The sequence below is a fragment of the Adiantum capillus-veneris genome, chromosome 25 (genome assembly GCF_014529385.1).
Source record: "Adiantum capillus-veneris isolate H3 chromosome 25, ASM1452938v2, whole genome shotgun sequence".
NCBI classification, from domain to species: Eukaryota; Viridiplantae; Streptophyta; class Polypodiopsida; order Polypodiales; family Pteridaceae; genus Adiantum; species Adiantum capillus-veneris.
Window position 1 is genome coordinate 55,594,194 of NC_140955.1, and position 15,744 is coordinate 55,609,937.

The 15,744-nt window shown below is 42.8% G+C and overlaps 1 protein-coding gene across 1 annotated transcript in view; it reads left to right on the forward strand.

Annotated features, from left to right (window-relative positions):
• TAF2 (TBP-associated factor 2) overlaps window positions 1–12,235 on the forward strand; it is a 132,952-nt gene extending 120,717 nt beyond the window's left edge. Inside the window, exons 23-25 of the mRNA XM_086499548.1 lie at window positions 10,235–10,403; window positions 10,550–10,727; window positions 10,899–12,235. Of these exons, the coding sequence (XP_086355674.1) occupies window positions 10,235–10,403; window positions 10,550–10,727; window positions 10,899–12,135 (1,584 nt within the window). The 3' untranslated portion in view covers window positions 12,136–12,235. The remainder of the gene's footprint in view (window positions 1–10,234; window positions 10,404–10,549; window positions 10,728–10,898) is intronic.
• Window positions 12,236–15,744: the final 3,509 nt, after the last annotated feature.

The following is a 15,744-nucleotide window of genomic DNA, read 5'->3' on the forward strand; positions in this document are numbered from 1 at the left end:
ACCCTAATTTTTGCCAGAAACCCTAACTGCTGAACCCTAATTCTGGAAACCCTAACCCTAAAACCTGCAAACCCTAATTCTGGAAACCCTAACCCTAAAACCTGCAAACCCTAATTCTATAAACCCTAAGAAGAACAAGCAACAAAAGAAGCCCTACCAACTTATGGGGACCCCGTCCGATGGGGCCCCAAGTGGCATAAAGGCTTTAAAAATAAAGCAGAACACACTCAAAAGACTTTGCACATCAAAATATGATGATGTGGCACTTGTACGGACGTCCCGGAATTCGCGGTGGATTTGAAAGTGATTTTTGGGGTCAGCTTTTCATATTTGATGCTTTTAGGCTTTGGGCCTTTAAATATGAGCCTTGGGGGCCCTCTCTGGCACTCTTCAGTGCGCAGATTGCAGAGGAGGTGCTCCCCGGCTGTTGTACTTTGCGAATCAGCAGTAATATAAAGAAATACCGAAAGGGGCGCCAAGGTTTGGGGCCAATACTCTCTGGGGTGGAATTTCGCCACTCCGTGTCGCGTGTCGTCTCTCTCTCTCTCTCTCTCTCTCTCAGTTCAGTTGTTATTGAACAGTTGTTATTGAAGTGCTAAAAGTGTGTTCAGTCTGTTCTTTTCTATTGGCACGTGGTGCCCACATTTGTGACAGTTCCCTTTCCTCCTGCGTCACATGAAGTACCTGGGCTTGTGCATCAACAAGCTCCGTACGCGGCGTAGGTTGCCTGTTTTGCTGTTGCACTGGTGGCACTTGCAAGAATTCCATAAACCTTGGATTCTGCACCAGCTGCGAAAAGACATTCACCGCGGCAACTAAGTGAGTCTTGAACGCACCATCCTCAAGTTGCCTTGTCATAAAGCCCTGTACTACTGGAGGGACATTCATGTTGACAGGATGTACAGACTGATGTGGCCGTGAGCTCTCGCCAATCTCAAAAACCATAGGAATCTCCTGCCTGTCCTTTGAAGAGGAACCCTCTTCCATAATTCCCTTCCCCTTGTCGGCCATAGTGTAATCCCCGTGTTCCTGCACTTCGTGTCTTTATCCCAAAACAATCCAGACTCACTCTTTAAGGAAAAAGTGATTGATGTCCCGGCAATGGAACCATGAAACCGGCCTGTAGGGCGGTAGGCGTTGGCTTTCACCCGAAATTCTTTACTTTAGACACACAGAGAGCACTTTGCAAAGGAGACCCTGCGACGGGAATTAACACTTAATCACACACACGGCTCGGAAGCTAGAATGCTCCGAGTTACACCGACAACCAGTAGGCCCCAAAATTGGCGCCCCTTTTGGTATTTCTTTATTCTTTATCAAAGGGAATAAAACCTGTGATCTTCCGCAAGCTGCCCCGCACAATCTAGGCTAAGAAACGCTTGGTCTGGCCCGATTTCGGCAGCATAACTGTACTAGGACGCTTCACAGTCAGTATTCCCACACAATAGGTGACTTTCCCGACGCATACGGACACTTTGCAAAACCTGGTGAGAATCTGCAGCACGCCTAATTCTCTGTTTTCTGTCCCGAAAATGCGCCAGTTCACCTGTACAGCGGTCCCCTTGCGTCCCCGAACCTCCTGGGGGTATTAGGGTCCGTTTAGGGCCGAAACCCTAAACCTGCAAAAATACACAGCAGGCTGTAATTCCCTGTTTTTGGGCTCCGTTTCGCGTGCCGGTCGCATCAGTAGCAAGACCTCGAGCTCCTGCACCTATAGGGCTACTTGCCCTTTGAATCGGACGAGATTTCTAGCGTGAAACCTCTCCGAATTCACCTGTACCTGCGGGGGATTAGCCGCTAGCTAATCCAGTACGTGTGCAAGAGGCTCTTGCCTCGGCAATCGCGCATGAACCCACATAACTGTACATTGGTCAAATGAAAAGCCCACTAGTGGGGCATAACATACTGCTCGTAGGGGAGAGAGAGAGCAGTGTGTAGCGTGCAGGGCATCACTCCAAGCACCACACTGTACATGAGAGGGAAAGGAAGCACTCCATAGCTCTTAACCTGTGACAAAAGCTGAAATGAGGCCTCTCCCAGCTTAAAAATCAGCGCCCATTTTTCTGTAGGAGGAAAGTCCATGAAAAACTGACACTTGGCGCATTTTCAAGCATTTTCCCGTTTCGGGTTTGCCGCTTAAAAATATCCTGACCGGTTGTCCAGTTGACTTCGCGGCAGAGTTGTAAAATGTTCCCCTAGTCATACCGAAGGTAATGATGCGAACACATTTCACGGCCCAAAATAGCAGCTCCCTAAATTTTAGGAGATGCTTCCGTTAGGCTCCCACTTGTCTTCTGACCATCTATCCTCATTGGAACCGCATCCAAAAGTGCAATGTGGCCCAACTGTCGGATACTTTTTGTTGGTAGTCCCACCTTGACTTTACGCCTTAATTGAGTTCACCTTGTAGTATCCACCAACTTGCTAAGTGCGACGGAGGGACCTATATGATCTTGCTCTGAGCCTAGACATCCTCTTACCATACGAATTCCAGTGCCGACCACTTCCCGTCTGCGGGTGAATGTATCGTTCACATTGGCCATACAATGTCCAACCGTTTGCTACTTCAAAAAGAGGGTCTCAAAACAAATAAAATAAACCCCATTGGAAAGAAACCAACAACCAAGGTTAGCAGTTGCCACATCTCTGTGACATGGTTAATAATTGGCACGTCCTCGTGACAGTCATGCTACGTCATCACTTTGTGACATACCCTCCTCTTGAAAGAATTGTAATCGCATTTGATTACGCCTGCAAAACCAACATAAGCGAGAAACTAGGTCAGTAGAGATTGACTCTAAGTACCAACGCACTAGACAACACAAATCCAGCACTTGCACAAAGACGAGAGTCACTGAACATTCAAATCACATTCATCACATATTAATCCATTGAGATATCGGATCATGATCTATCAGCAATATGTTTAGCAATTGCATCTAGATCTATCCCAGATCTCATTGATGTCGAGATTGACTAATTCTTATTGCTATCATGTCCATCTCATCGGGAATCACAAGACCAAAATGCTGCAATCATTTTCGTCTTTCAAACATGCACTCAAACACTCGTCACATGAGAGAGCACACGTATATTAGATTCATGTAGGGAATTCCCAGTTCGAAGTACTTCTTTCATAAAGTCATCCATCAGAATACTATCAGTCCATCAATATTCCTAAAATCCAAAGGAAAATCAGTGACTTTATTCCATCTGGGTAACCTGTGACAAAGGAGCGTAGAGACTCGAATCTTGTGCAGTCCCATCTGCATTAGATTCAACCGTACTGATCTTCGGGATCTGTCGGAATAGTCAAAGCTAGACCAAGAGCCTCAAGGTAAGGATCATAAGACCGAAACATTGTGTCTTTTAAACATCCACTTAGACACTACTCACATGAGAGAGCACAAAAAATGAGATCCATATCAGGAGTTCCTAGCTTGAGGTATTTCGTTCATGAAGTCATGCAACAGAATACTATCAGCCCATTATTATCCCTGAAATCCAAAGAAAAATGAGTGACTTTATTCCATCTGGGTAACCTGTTACAAAGAAACGGAGTGACTCTCTTCTTGGGATAGTCCCGTCTGCACCAGATTCAACCCTGTTGATCTCGAGGATCGCTCGGAATAGTGAAAGCTAGACTGAAAGCCTCAAGGTAAAGTTCTAGTATCCGAGGAGTATCTACTAGGTCCTCCTCCGTGGATGAATGAGCTATGTTGTTATAGGCAAACTCTACCAAGGGCAAACACTTCTCCCATTGAGTCTTCTGATCCTAATTATAAGACTTCAACAAATCCAAAACCACTAAATTGGCTACCACAGATTGCCCGATTGTCTCTGGGTGGAATGAGGATGAGAGCTTCAACCGCATGCCAATGGTTGCCTAGATTGCCCTACAAAACGAACTAGTAAATTGGGGGTCTTTGTTTTTAACAATAGACTCGTGCATGCCATGCATTAAAAAAATCTTTGAAACAAATAGTCTCAGCAATTGATCAAGTTTAACTGTCTTATTTATCGGAATGAAATGGGCCTGCTTATTGAATCTATTGATGATTGTCCAAATGCCATCATGCCCATTTTGAGTCTTGGGAAGATAAAAAAAATAATCCATGGCAATGATTTCCCAGGGACATGGTGGTAAGGGTAAAGGCTGTAGAACTCCTGGTGCCTTATGCTTCTCAAACTTGGCCTTTTGGCATACTAAGCAATTGCGAGCAAACTCGTCCACATGCTTTTTGAGCCTCGGCCAATAGAAGTAACGTTCAACACCCTGCTAGGTGGTATCTATGCCACGGTGGCCCAAAAAAGGTGGACGATGGCATTCTCTCAAAACCTTTTCCCTCAAAGATTGTGTAAGACACATCATTTTCCACATCAAGTAGCCGTCCCGCATGGAATAGCCTGCAACTGTCTCCCCACTGTATCCGGTGAAAGATATCTGCAAATCAAGATCAGTGGCGTATTGATCAATCATATCTTCGAAGCTTAGATGATTGATCGTGGAAATAGCGAGAACCAAGGGCTTGCGAGACAACGCATTTGCCACTAAATTCTTCTGTCCCTGAACATGGACCATCTAGAAATGAAGCTGTGATAGAATATTAGCCCACCTCATGTGCTTTTTTTCAAAGCTACTTCTGTGACAAGTGTAACAGACTTGGACACTCCAAGTCAAGAATCAACCGCGACAGCACCAAATAACCACTTCAAAACAAGTCACAGATCACAATAGATATACACTGGCCCGGCGGAGTTCCGTGCCTAGAGATATTGGTCCCAAAGACTGGCGCCCCTTTCGGTATTTCTTTTTGTATTAATCAATCATCAAAGTACAAGAGAGCGGTTAGGGTTTCACTCTCAGAGTCTGCGTCCAGATGCTCTGAGAAGTGAAGCCCTCACCACTTATTTAAAGATACAAGGGATGCCCAAAAGCAGAGCCCCAAAAGCTTTTAAAATAAAAAGCATAAGAGCTCAAAAGCTCTTCTCTCTCAAGTTTCCTTTTTTTTTGTTAAAAAAAAGCATTCTCTTCAAAAGCGAAATTCGCGTCGCTCATCTTTTCCTCACACTTGGAAAAGACGATGATGTCATCAAAGAAAGTGCCCACAAATGATCAGTACTCCTGAAAATCCTATCCATTAATGCGGATGAATGTAGCCAGAGCATTCGTAACGCCAAATGGCATCACCCAATATTTGTACAAACCAAAAGTTGTCCTTAAAGCTCTCTCGTAGACGTCTCCAGGAGCAATTCGGATTCGATGATATCCGCACTTCAAATCCATTGTGCTAAAGCAAGTAGACCCTTGAAGTGTGTCGAGTATATCGTCGATCCTTGGGATAGGGAATCTGGTCTTGATGGTGGTGTACTCGACTGAGTGAAACCCTTCTCTTGAAGCTCTTTCATTATTTTTCTCTTTCTTTTCTGAAATCCTCTGATGATCTTGCATAAGGTTCCCTAAGTTCATTGGAATCCTTAGATGCGTTACCAATTGATTCTCGTATTACTCCGGAATGATGATCTGTTATCCGACTTCTTCAATTCGTTCTCATAATTGGAAGACTTGCCCTAACAAGATGGATATTGTCCTATCCATGAGCCGGTATGCATCCCAAATCCTTGCTTAGCGTGTCCCATAATTCTCTGAATGGAGTCAAACTTGTGTTACAGACAATGCTCTCGTAGTAGTCTCCCAATGTATCTTTCTTAATCATTCAAACAATGCCAAGTTATAATGACATCTCTTTTTCATATTGTCTGATATCCAAGTTGACGTGAAAGTTCTCTTGAATTTTACCCATGTCGTAGAGAAATTAGACCACCATGTCTGTGCAATTCCTTGCAAGTAAGATGTCGCCCTTGGAGGGTGGCTGTTTCGGTGGTGTACAGCCTAAGATCAAATCAATCGTATGATCTTTTGGACGTGCAAGAGGTAACACTCCTATTAAGCCTTCAAGAAACAGGCAGGCTGAGCTTGCAAAAAATATTGTCGTTAGTTTTCAAGGTCAGACATATTTGACCTTTGATTATCACTTAGTTCTTTTGTCACAAAACGGGAGCGTACACGAGCACTTAGAAATCTGAAAAATAAAATACTTTGCAAAAGGGAGAGAAGGGAGAAGATCGACACAGTATTGGGGACCAGAAGATGGGCTGGTCCCATCCCGTTAATAGTATTCTTTTATTCAGGGAGAATTCTTATACAAGCACGAGAACGCGAGGAAACCCCTCCGTTCTGTAGTCTTAGACCCGAAGGTCGTGCTTTCCCGTAAAGGGCTTGGGCACAAGGCCGTTCCTTCCCGTAAGGGACTTAGGCGCGAAGCCGTACTTTCCCGTAAGGGACTTAGGCGTGAAACCGTACTTCCCGTAAGACGGGAGATTCTTGCAAAACAAACCACACAAAGCAACAATTCTCAATGCGTATCAACACCTTATACCTGTCGCTCCTTGCTCGGTGAGTCGACCTCCGTACTCAGTCGTCACGCGAACACTTGCACTTTCTGTCGCCAGCCTCTACTCCAGAATCCCAGCGGTAGCACTTTCTGCTGTTTCCGGCTTTTTTTTAAGAGCCTTGCTTGCTTTATTTTATTAATAAAAGGGCTGGTCACTTAAAAGTGACCGGCCACTTTATAAAATAAAGTGTGAACTTGTTCAAACTTTAAAAACTCACTCAATTAGTGAAAACAATGCTACGCGAACACATTCCAGGCGTCCGCGGGTGCAGGATACGACATAGATGCAATGCAGACACAGACTCCTCGCGGGAAAGCATCTGCCTTCCCGCGAATGTTCCTGCTTTTCGTAAAAAGCTTCATTAAACCCATCTTTATTCTTATGCTTGCGTTCTTACGCGTATTTTCTTACTCAGTTCGGATTTCCTCCTTAGCCTACGGGATGCCCCCTTACTGATGCACCCGTCACCCATCATGTGACGCATCAGGGGCACTCGTAACCCGGCCCTTTCCACCGAACTTACGGAAACTCCTTCGCGATGTTTACCGTCACCCATCAAATGACACATCTGAGTTTGTCCGTTCTTGATGGCAGTTCTTGTAGCTACTATCTTTTAACAGTTCTTAGTGCACATAATAAAATATCCTAAAAAAGAGATTTAATCATTAAAAATAAGAAAGTAGTCCAATTAGCAACATCTTTCATGAAGATCGAATAAACAAAAAGATCGGATTTCATCAAGTGGGACAGACTCGCCTTTCTGTTTTACATCAAGTACAATCTCTTTAAAGTTTGCCCTTCTCATTCTTCAAGATGGCCTTCCTTGTCTTATAATCGACCACGACTTTGTTCTTGTTGAACCAAGGGATTCCTAGGAGGATGTCACACCCTTCCAAAGGCATGATGTAAAAGTGCTGACGTCCTAAATACCCCTGACAATGCAAACATCGCTTGCCAATGACAAGTGTAATGGAAACATTCCATCCTGGTCGCTAGAACAACCTCGACCATTGGCCCCATTTCCTCGGGCGTAATTCCAAGTCGAGCCGCCAATTCGGTTGAAATGAAGTTGGCCTTGGCTCCTCCATTAGAGAAGATAAGGGCTTTCTGGTCTCGCACTTTGCTCCATGCTTTGCAAAACACGATACTTTGGTCCATCTGATAAGGTTCAACGGTTCCTCCAAAACCTAGTATTAGTTGAGCTTTCGTCTTTCCTTTTCTTGCGTGCTCGTCGATTGCTTTGGAACTCTCTAACTTATCTTCTGGTAGTCCTCTGGTTCATCTTGTATTCAAGAGTTCTGTGGAGCTCTTTTTTTTCCTATGAGTATAGGTTGTGCTTTTGTGCCCTCGTTTGTCCTTTCAGCTTTCCTCCCGACTTGAAAGAAGAATCAATGGCCTCATTTATCGCGAATGGATCTCGTCAATCGGGTAATTCTTTAGGTATTTCCCAAATCTTGGGTCTCTTGAGTATTAGTCTTTTTACACGTGCACACGTGCAGTTGACATTTGTACTGCGCTCTGGCAAACTTTGCCTCGAAGAATTTGTCCAAATTTTCATTCTTTTCTTCAGTTCCCCCGCCAAATTGCAACTTTTCTTCACTTCCCCCCTTGAGAGGTGTTATTTCTGCTAGATTGTCTGCGAGAACATGTGTAATCTGGGGTTCTTTATGGCTTATGCATTTTAAGACAAAGTGATAAAGACGGGAGGGCGCCGGATGCGTGATGTATGAAGGGTGGGAGTGGCTAATAAGTTTGGGGCCGAGTGTTTTGTCATGTTCTCCTCAAGAATTTGTGCGCGTCGCAGAAGGGGTCGGATCCTCTGAAGAAGAAGAATCTTTTTGAGGTCTGATACCATTATAACAGGCTTGGAAACTCCAAGCAAGAAATCAATATCTATCTATCTATCTATCTATCTATCTATATAGATAGATAGATAGATAGATAGATAGATAGATAGATAGATAGAGAGAGAGAGAGAGAGAGAGAGAGAGAGAGAGAGAGAGAGAGAGAGAGAGAGAGAGAGAGAGAGTTGACCCGGCACGACGGAGTTTTGTGCCCAGAAGCATTGGCCGCAAAGACCGGTGCCCCTTTTGGTATTTCTTTATTTATTGATCTCAACAAGGTACAACCCTCGAGGGACCTCTGCTCTCAGACTCTGCATCCAGATACCTTACGGAGTGAGGTCCCAAGGGCATAGTCACACGGGGACGTGACGGGTCCCGGGGATGGGGAGGTGGCAAAACAAGGGACGGGTCGAGGGACGCATGTCAAAAAACACTTGTTTTATACTAGACAACACTAGGAGCACAAGATTGCAAAGAAAAAGTGGGGTTTGCACTCATAAATACCAAAATATAACATGCGGTAAGAAAGCGGCGAGCACGCGCTGCACATGTTGATGTGATGATCAATCATCTACTCAAAGGGGAAAAAGTAATGATGTACAAGTGAAGAGTGGGTTGGAAGAGTTTGGTGGGAGACATTGGCATATAGCTCAAGACTCTGAAAAGCCTAAAAAAAGGGTGTGGGGTCCCCTGTCCGCGTCCCGCTTGCAAGTGTCAGTGGGGACCCGCTTCCCCTCTGCGTCCCATGTGAGGGACTTGTCCCCGTCGCGTCCCCTCGTCCCGTCCCGCGTCCCCCGTTGCGTCCCTACCAAAAAGGGCCACGTCCCCGGGTCCCTTGTTTCTATGCCCAAGGGCTCTTAAGAACACTACAAGGGATGCCCAAACAGAGAGCTTCAAGAGTAGTACCAGAAAAGCTTCAAGTTCTAAAAGCTAGCGCTCAAGGCAGCCAATGCAAATCTCGCAAATCTGTACGATGCCATGTCAGCAATCAACGAAAAACGCCGGTTGTTTTTACAACGTTGTCGCGTCAGCATCCTTGCGCAATTTTCTTGTCGTTTTGTCCCTTGGGCCCCTTCGGATGGGGTACCATAAGTTGGTGGTACAACTTATAAGCTATATACTCTCTAATTTTAGGCCCCCTCGAAAGGTTCTGCAAATTGGTTAAATTTCAACTGCATCTCTCTTATAGGCTAGATGTGGGCACCTTTGAGGATAGCTTTCGGGACATCTCTTCCATCTAGAAAAGTGACGTGTCAATAACCCATGTGAAGAACCTCTTACAATTCATGTGTAAATCATAGCCACTTGTGTTTGTGCATAAGCAGCCACACATATGCTTCATGTGGCAAAAGGCTACTTCTTTGTATATGCCTATATAGAGGCACATTATGCGCAATAAAAATCAAGTTTATTATTTTGCAAGTATACTCTATTGTACTGTGTGCCCAATATCAAGCCCTAAGCTAACTCTATCCTAATCATGCTTATGCCATGAATGGCACACTAACCTATCCACCTTAACCTATCAAGTGGTATCAAAGTATGGCTTAAATTAGTGCTTCCTAATCTATTTAGATCCCATGCATAATCCCTCTAAGCTAGATTGCATTGGCACTCTCTCCTAGCCAATTGCGATTGTCCATTCAGTTTCTTTGCACTTGCATATTAGATTAGCATGTAATTGCTCTTCTCAGTTTAATTTTGACTAATTTATGTCAATTAGGATGATTACTAGGCTTCAGCCTGGATTATTATGTGTGATTTTTGCTCATAATTGAAGGCCCTATCCCACTACATTGACGGGTCTCGCTTGTTAAATATTTTTCTGCCTTTGAGTATGCTTTGTGTTGTGACATGCAGAGCCTTGCTTGCCATGGATGTGTGAGTGTTGTTTAGGCTTTGGTTTGGGTCTCAATATTTGCCAACCTATGCAGGATCAGATTGAAGAAATTTTGTTGCCATTTAAAGATACAAAAACAGTTCATTGGAAAGTCAGATCAGTAGTCTTGAGAGCATTGCTTGAGTTAGAGATTCATTTTAAAGGGCTTGACTCAGGGATTAATCTAGCATTCCAGCTGGTTGATGAGGACCCATCAATGAGAGGTGCGTTAGCATTTATGCTTTTTACATAGATACTGAGCAGATTCAAATTGGTAGCTGCAGAAGGGGTTTGAGTGTCTCGTGGATTCTTCTCTTAGAATTTTTAAACTTCTTGATTGGTCCATTTGACGTTTTGTTATCCTTTGCAGTGCAAACAAATCTGTTCGCGTTTATTGTGCGCCTTAGTGCTTTACTGGAAGAATTGAAAGATTCTGTGCAGAATACAACACTCTTTCGCCTTATTTTTCTTCTGCAGAGCAGGGAAGCATTTGGCAATGCCGTTCTACGGCATCATGTATTCTGCATATTACAAATTCTTGCTGGAAGGTATGCTCTTAGATCAATGCTCTTCTTTGATTACCCCCTTTATGGAATGCTTTCTTTACAATGAGACAACCTGCATTGGTTTCTTAGCGTGCATATTTCCTTGAGAGACATTCTCTTTTCAGTGCTCAATTTGATGGTAAGCATAGCATAGAGGTCCATGTTTTTTTTCAGGCCAGCTACTTTGTTTCGCCTGGAAATGCGAAATGCAAGGAATGAACAAGCTGTCAAGGAAGCAGTCCCAGTCGAGAATCCGTCTACTCAGGAGCAGAAGCTTAACATAGCACCGGCACAAGCACCGCAAGTGCAACAGCCTGAAACTCCAGCAGGTCAATTCAGAAGTTTGGCCATACAACCACAGCAATTGCAAACACCGGATACTCCAGCTGAACAATTTCGAATACGCCTCGTCAACACTGGAGCTCAACCCATGAGAGATACCTTCCAGACAATGAGCACAACATCCAGTGGAAAGCAGGAGAGTGAGAGAAGAGTAAAGGTTTTGAAACTGAAGTTAAAACCGACAGTATCAACCCAGGACAATGTTCTTGAAGATACTAGAGATGAGGTTCAAGGTACTGGAGCTGTACAGAGCTCCTCCATTTCTGTTGATATGAATATGAAGAAAGAGGCGCCAGCTATTGAGAGCCCGCATAGTATTATGTATGGTAATATGGTAGTCAAGGAGGAAAGTGATGGTTCTGATAGAGTTGCAGTGCAGAAAGAGCGGTCTTCTACTGACAGGAGTTCTGGTAAAAATGGTGAAGTGAGAAAGCGACAGAAGTCTATTAGCTTGAATGAAGCTGCAGTTTGTCAAAGAACCGACACTCTAGATGTTCTCGGAGGAAGTAGAGCTATCAATGTAGATGTTCCTGATAGAAGTGCATCGGCTATGGAGGCTTCTGTCTCTCAGCAGCATGATGATGTCTTTCAAGAATCTGAGTATTCGCAAGGAAGACGGTCCCCTGACACTAAATTGCATGGTCAATTGGTGAAGCCCGAAAATGAGGGGTCCCTCCGATTTAACGGAAGTGATGCAGACGATGGTGCCGCAAACAAGCAGAAAAAGAAGAAGCGAATGGAAGAGGAGCGGAAGAGCAAGAAGCGGGAGAGGGAAAAGGATAAGCACAAGCATGGCGCATCCTCTCATGACAAGCGTAATGACCCCGAGTATCGAGAGAAAAAGCGGTTAAAGAAGGAGAGAAAACGTCTGCAGCAAATGCAGGAACAACTGCGGCAGCAGGAACAACTACAAGGCCCAAAGCCAGAACAACAGCAGCCTCCTCAAAGAAATGAGGAAGAAGCTGCACGCATACCAGCTGCACCCATCTCTGGTATCAAAATTTTGCCACCAAGGCCTTCAGTAGGCACTTCGGACACTGTAGTTCGCTTGAAAATCAAGCGGTTGTAAAATAGTCATGAGCTGACCACATGTAATCCTGAGGTACGCATTGCAATTTAAGTGCAGTGCACTGTAATTCTCATTCTCATTCTCATTCTCATTTTCTCTCTCTCTCTCTCTCTCTCTCTCTCTCTCTCTCTCTCTCTAACACGCACACGTTTTGTCTCATTCACCCTGAGTCTTGCGGTATACACGAATGTTGTGAGGTGAGCCTTCATGTCAGACTCGCAGCTTACCAAGTGCATGGACTACATTCAAGGTTGATCACATCGCTGAAAGCTTTGAGCGAGCTGTTCTCGATACTCTAATCCCATATCCTTATCTGTCGTATGATTGGATAATGACCGTCTCCTTGTGTTAATGAAACGGAACTTTTCAACAAAGTTTGTATGTCGCTGTAGCTATCGATCGATCAATTGAATGTGTATCCGATATACTATATCTTTCCCAGTTTATCCATGTTGGAGATATATTGGCGTCCCTTTGCAGCAACTCTTTGGTTGTTAGCTCATGCAACTAGAGAATGCATTGCAGTTGTCCTCTTGATCCTTGGTGGGCATTTGCTCCCTACAATGTTCGTATGGGTGTTCTCTTGGCTTACGTAAGTCAAGAGGCATGTTCAAAATAACAGTGTCTTTGAAGGCGGATTCTCAATGTGTTAGCTCCTGAAAACTTGATCTTTGTGGGAATGTTCAAACAGCATCTTGGGGCACTTGAAGAGGCCTTAATCATGGCATCTAGTCCTATTATGTATCAATGAATCTGTTCTTCAAACTCTATACTACAGCCTTTAGGGTATTTGCGTTTGTGTTACATTTTGGCGTGCTCGCTGTTTTCTAAGAAGTTCACATGTTGAGAATCTTACTTACGTGATATACTTGATTTTCTTATGGGACTGCATAAGGCCGTAGTACAGGGTTGCATTTTGTGTGTGCAATTGTGGACCATCGGATAAAGCTTGTTCATAAGTGTCACATGGTACTTAACTTTCCTTTTTACTATTTCTTGTACGCCCTTGTGAGATTGTGTTGACATTTGTTTACCTCTCTATTTAAAGAGGGGCATTGAGTATTGGGTGACACATCTCCTCTCTCACTCTCGGTCACTTTTTCCCCCCCCTCAATTTTTTACAATGCTTCCAAGTCTGTTTCTTTGTCATTATTATTTATGCTTTTGAAAAATATTATAATCTATGTAGTTCATTGGTACACTTATTTTCAAGAAAGATAATATTTTTTTGTGATAACAAATGTTTCAAATATCAGTCACTTTTTTGTTCTCTCTCGAAGAATTTTGAAAGTGAGAAATTGCTTCAGGGTCCGTTCACTCTTTTGAGATCTCCCAACGATGATTAGGACCGCCAAGCCTTCCCTCAGGACTAAGTAACACGGGGTATTGAATGATGTGCGAGCTGTAGTTGCTCATTGAAGGGAGACCCTAAGGGTTGCAACTTGCACCCAAGTACAAACTTTGCTAAGGTGTATTAAAATCTACAGAATGAGGGCCAAGTTTTTAAACGGTAAAATTGCCCACATTTGAAGCCACTTGGATGAGCTTCAAAAAGGTTCTAGGGAGGACCTCTGTACATGTATAACATCCTTCATCACTTGGTTGTCCTCAAGGATCCATGTGCAATCATTATGATGTTTGTGCCCTAGTGATGATTTGATCTTACTTAAGGCTCATATGGTGAAGCTATACTTCTAGTCTTATTCTCATCAGAGTAAAACAACACAAACTGACTTTGTACATGGATTTTTGTCAGTAAGTTTATAGCGTAGGAGCGTCTAGAAAGGAGGTAAAGCCCACAAGAGAATTCTTAGCCTTAATTTGATTGGATAAGGTATTTGGCCTTTTAAATTTGTTGCTTGGGTGGGTAGTTTGTCGTATAATGCAATGGCTTTGAGCAAAAATCTTAACACTATTTTAGTAATTGAACAATGAAGTGTCCTATTTTCTCACGAAAACTTTGGAATTTTTGGTGTAACCTAGAAGCAACATTTTTGCCCCTTGTTTCCCTCGTAGGTCGGTTACCAGGCAAAAAGTTAAGGGGATTTTTCATCATGTCAAAACACAAGCTATGTTAGGAATTTGACAAGATATTCTCACTTGAAAGTTGAAGCTTTTTTGTCAAAAATCCCATATGATGCCTGTAATTTCTTGGTGAATCTTCTTTACGTTCCTAAAAGTCAATTGGTAGAACTTGGGGTTTTAAAACAGTTGTAGGTCCTAGTTCCTAAGTTGTGAGCTATAACAAAAATCTCATAGTTGCCAAGATGTTGAAAACGAGGAAAATTTTGGCCTTCCAAAGGTCCTTCCATAAAACTAGGGTTGTGTTAGTGCAAATTGACAATCAAAGAATATATATAGGTCAAAATCAAGTTAATACATTTTTTTTGGGGTCCCAAGCTTTAGTAAATGTTGCTACTTGAGCGCTATCTTAGTTTTTCAATAGCATTGAATTTTCGAAGTTTCTAAATTCTATCTCAACAACCATGAAGGAAAGGTTTTAGGTGCCCAAATTATGTTTGTACAATGTACCTTGGCTATATAGACAAAATGTTGCAAGTTTATTCGGGAATGTTGTGCATATGACCCCATATGTAAATCCATAATTTTTGTTGTGTACAATTTTGACATTTTGAAGCAATCAACATGTGTTGCTTACTAAGGGGCTTTAAGCTCTCAATGGGTAAAGTAGGCATTGTTGCACCTCAAAAAGCATGCGAACAGATTAAAACCATGTATTGGTTTTGATACAAATGGATGCTACAAAGTGGTGTATTAAACATACCCAACTTCCTACTATTTTAGACACTCAATTGAATTGTTTTTTCATGTGAAACTTGGCAAAATATTTGACACACGAAATAATTACTTGGGATATATTCACAAGGCTTAGTGATTTTTTCTCTCCTGGCTTATGAGGTAGTTCTTTCAAAATCGAGTCCCAGTCTAACACAAGTCTAAGGTGTGATTCCTTATCGTAAACTGCAAGGTTACATTTTTTGAAGACACCCTAGGTCACATATTCTAACTCCATAAGAGGGATTTTGAAGATGACTTCCCTAATGCAAATAATATTTTATTTGCATCATTCGAAGGACACTTAGGTGTCCTGTTTTGGTACCAAACTAGTGTTCACAATGGATTTTGTAAAGACTTGGACATGCACTTGTGGGATTCTTGCCAGCACATTGTGCGCTCATGTATGGTCACTTGATATCAGTATGGATGATGCACTGTGATGTTTATTGCTTGGAAACTCTTTTCTATTGACAAATTTCCAACTAGTCTTTCTAGGCTGTAGTGTGATTGTATCGATCCTTGAGCATCAAATATGGAAGCAGGAAACGAATTACTCTTGGTTCAACATACTCTCCTTGCTTGGACTTTAGATTTGTGTAAATGAAAGCTATGTGAGAGTCGAATAAAATTCTTTAAGAGGACTTAAAAATAGAAGTAGACTACAACTCACCTATCCATGGATATGACTGTATAGTATCTCTTTCACAAACATAACATGCCAATGTTCACAAACATGATCATACCATCTTCAATGATATTCAATTGTTTCTTAGAAATTTTGATTATTTGAAGGCCAACTTGTTTAGAATG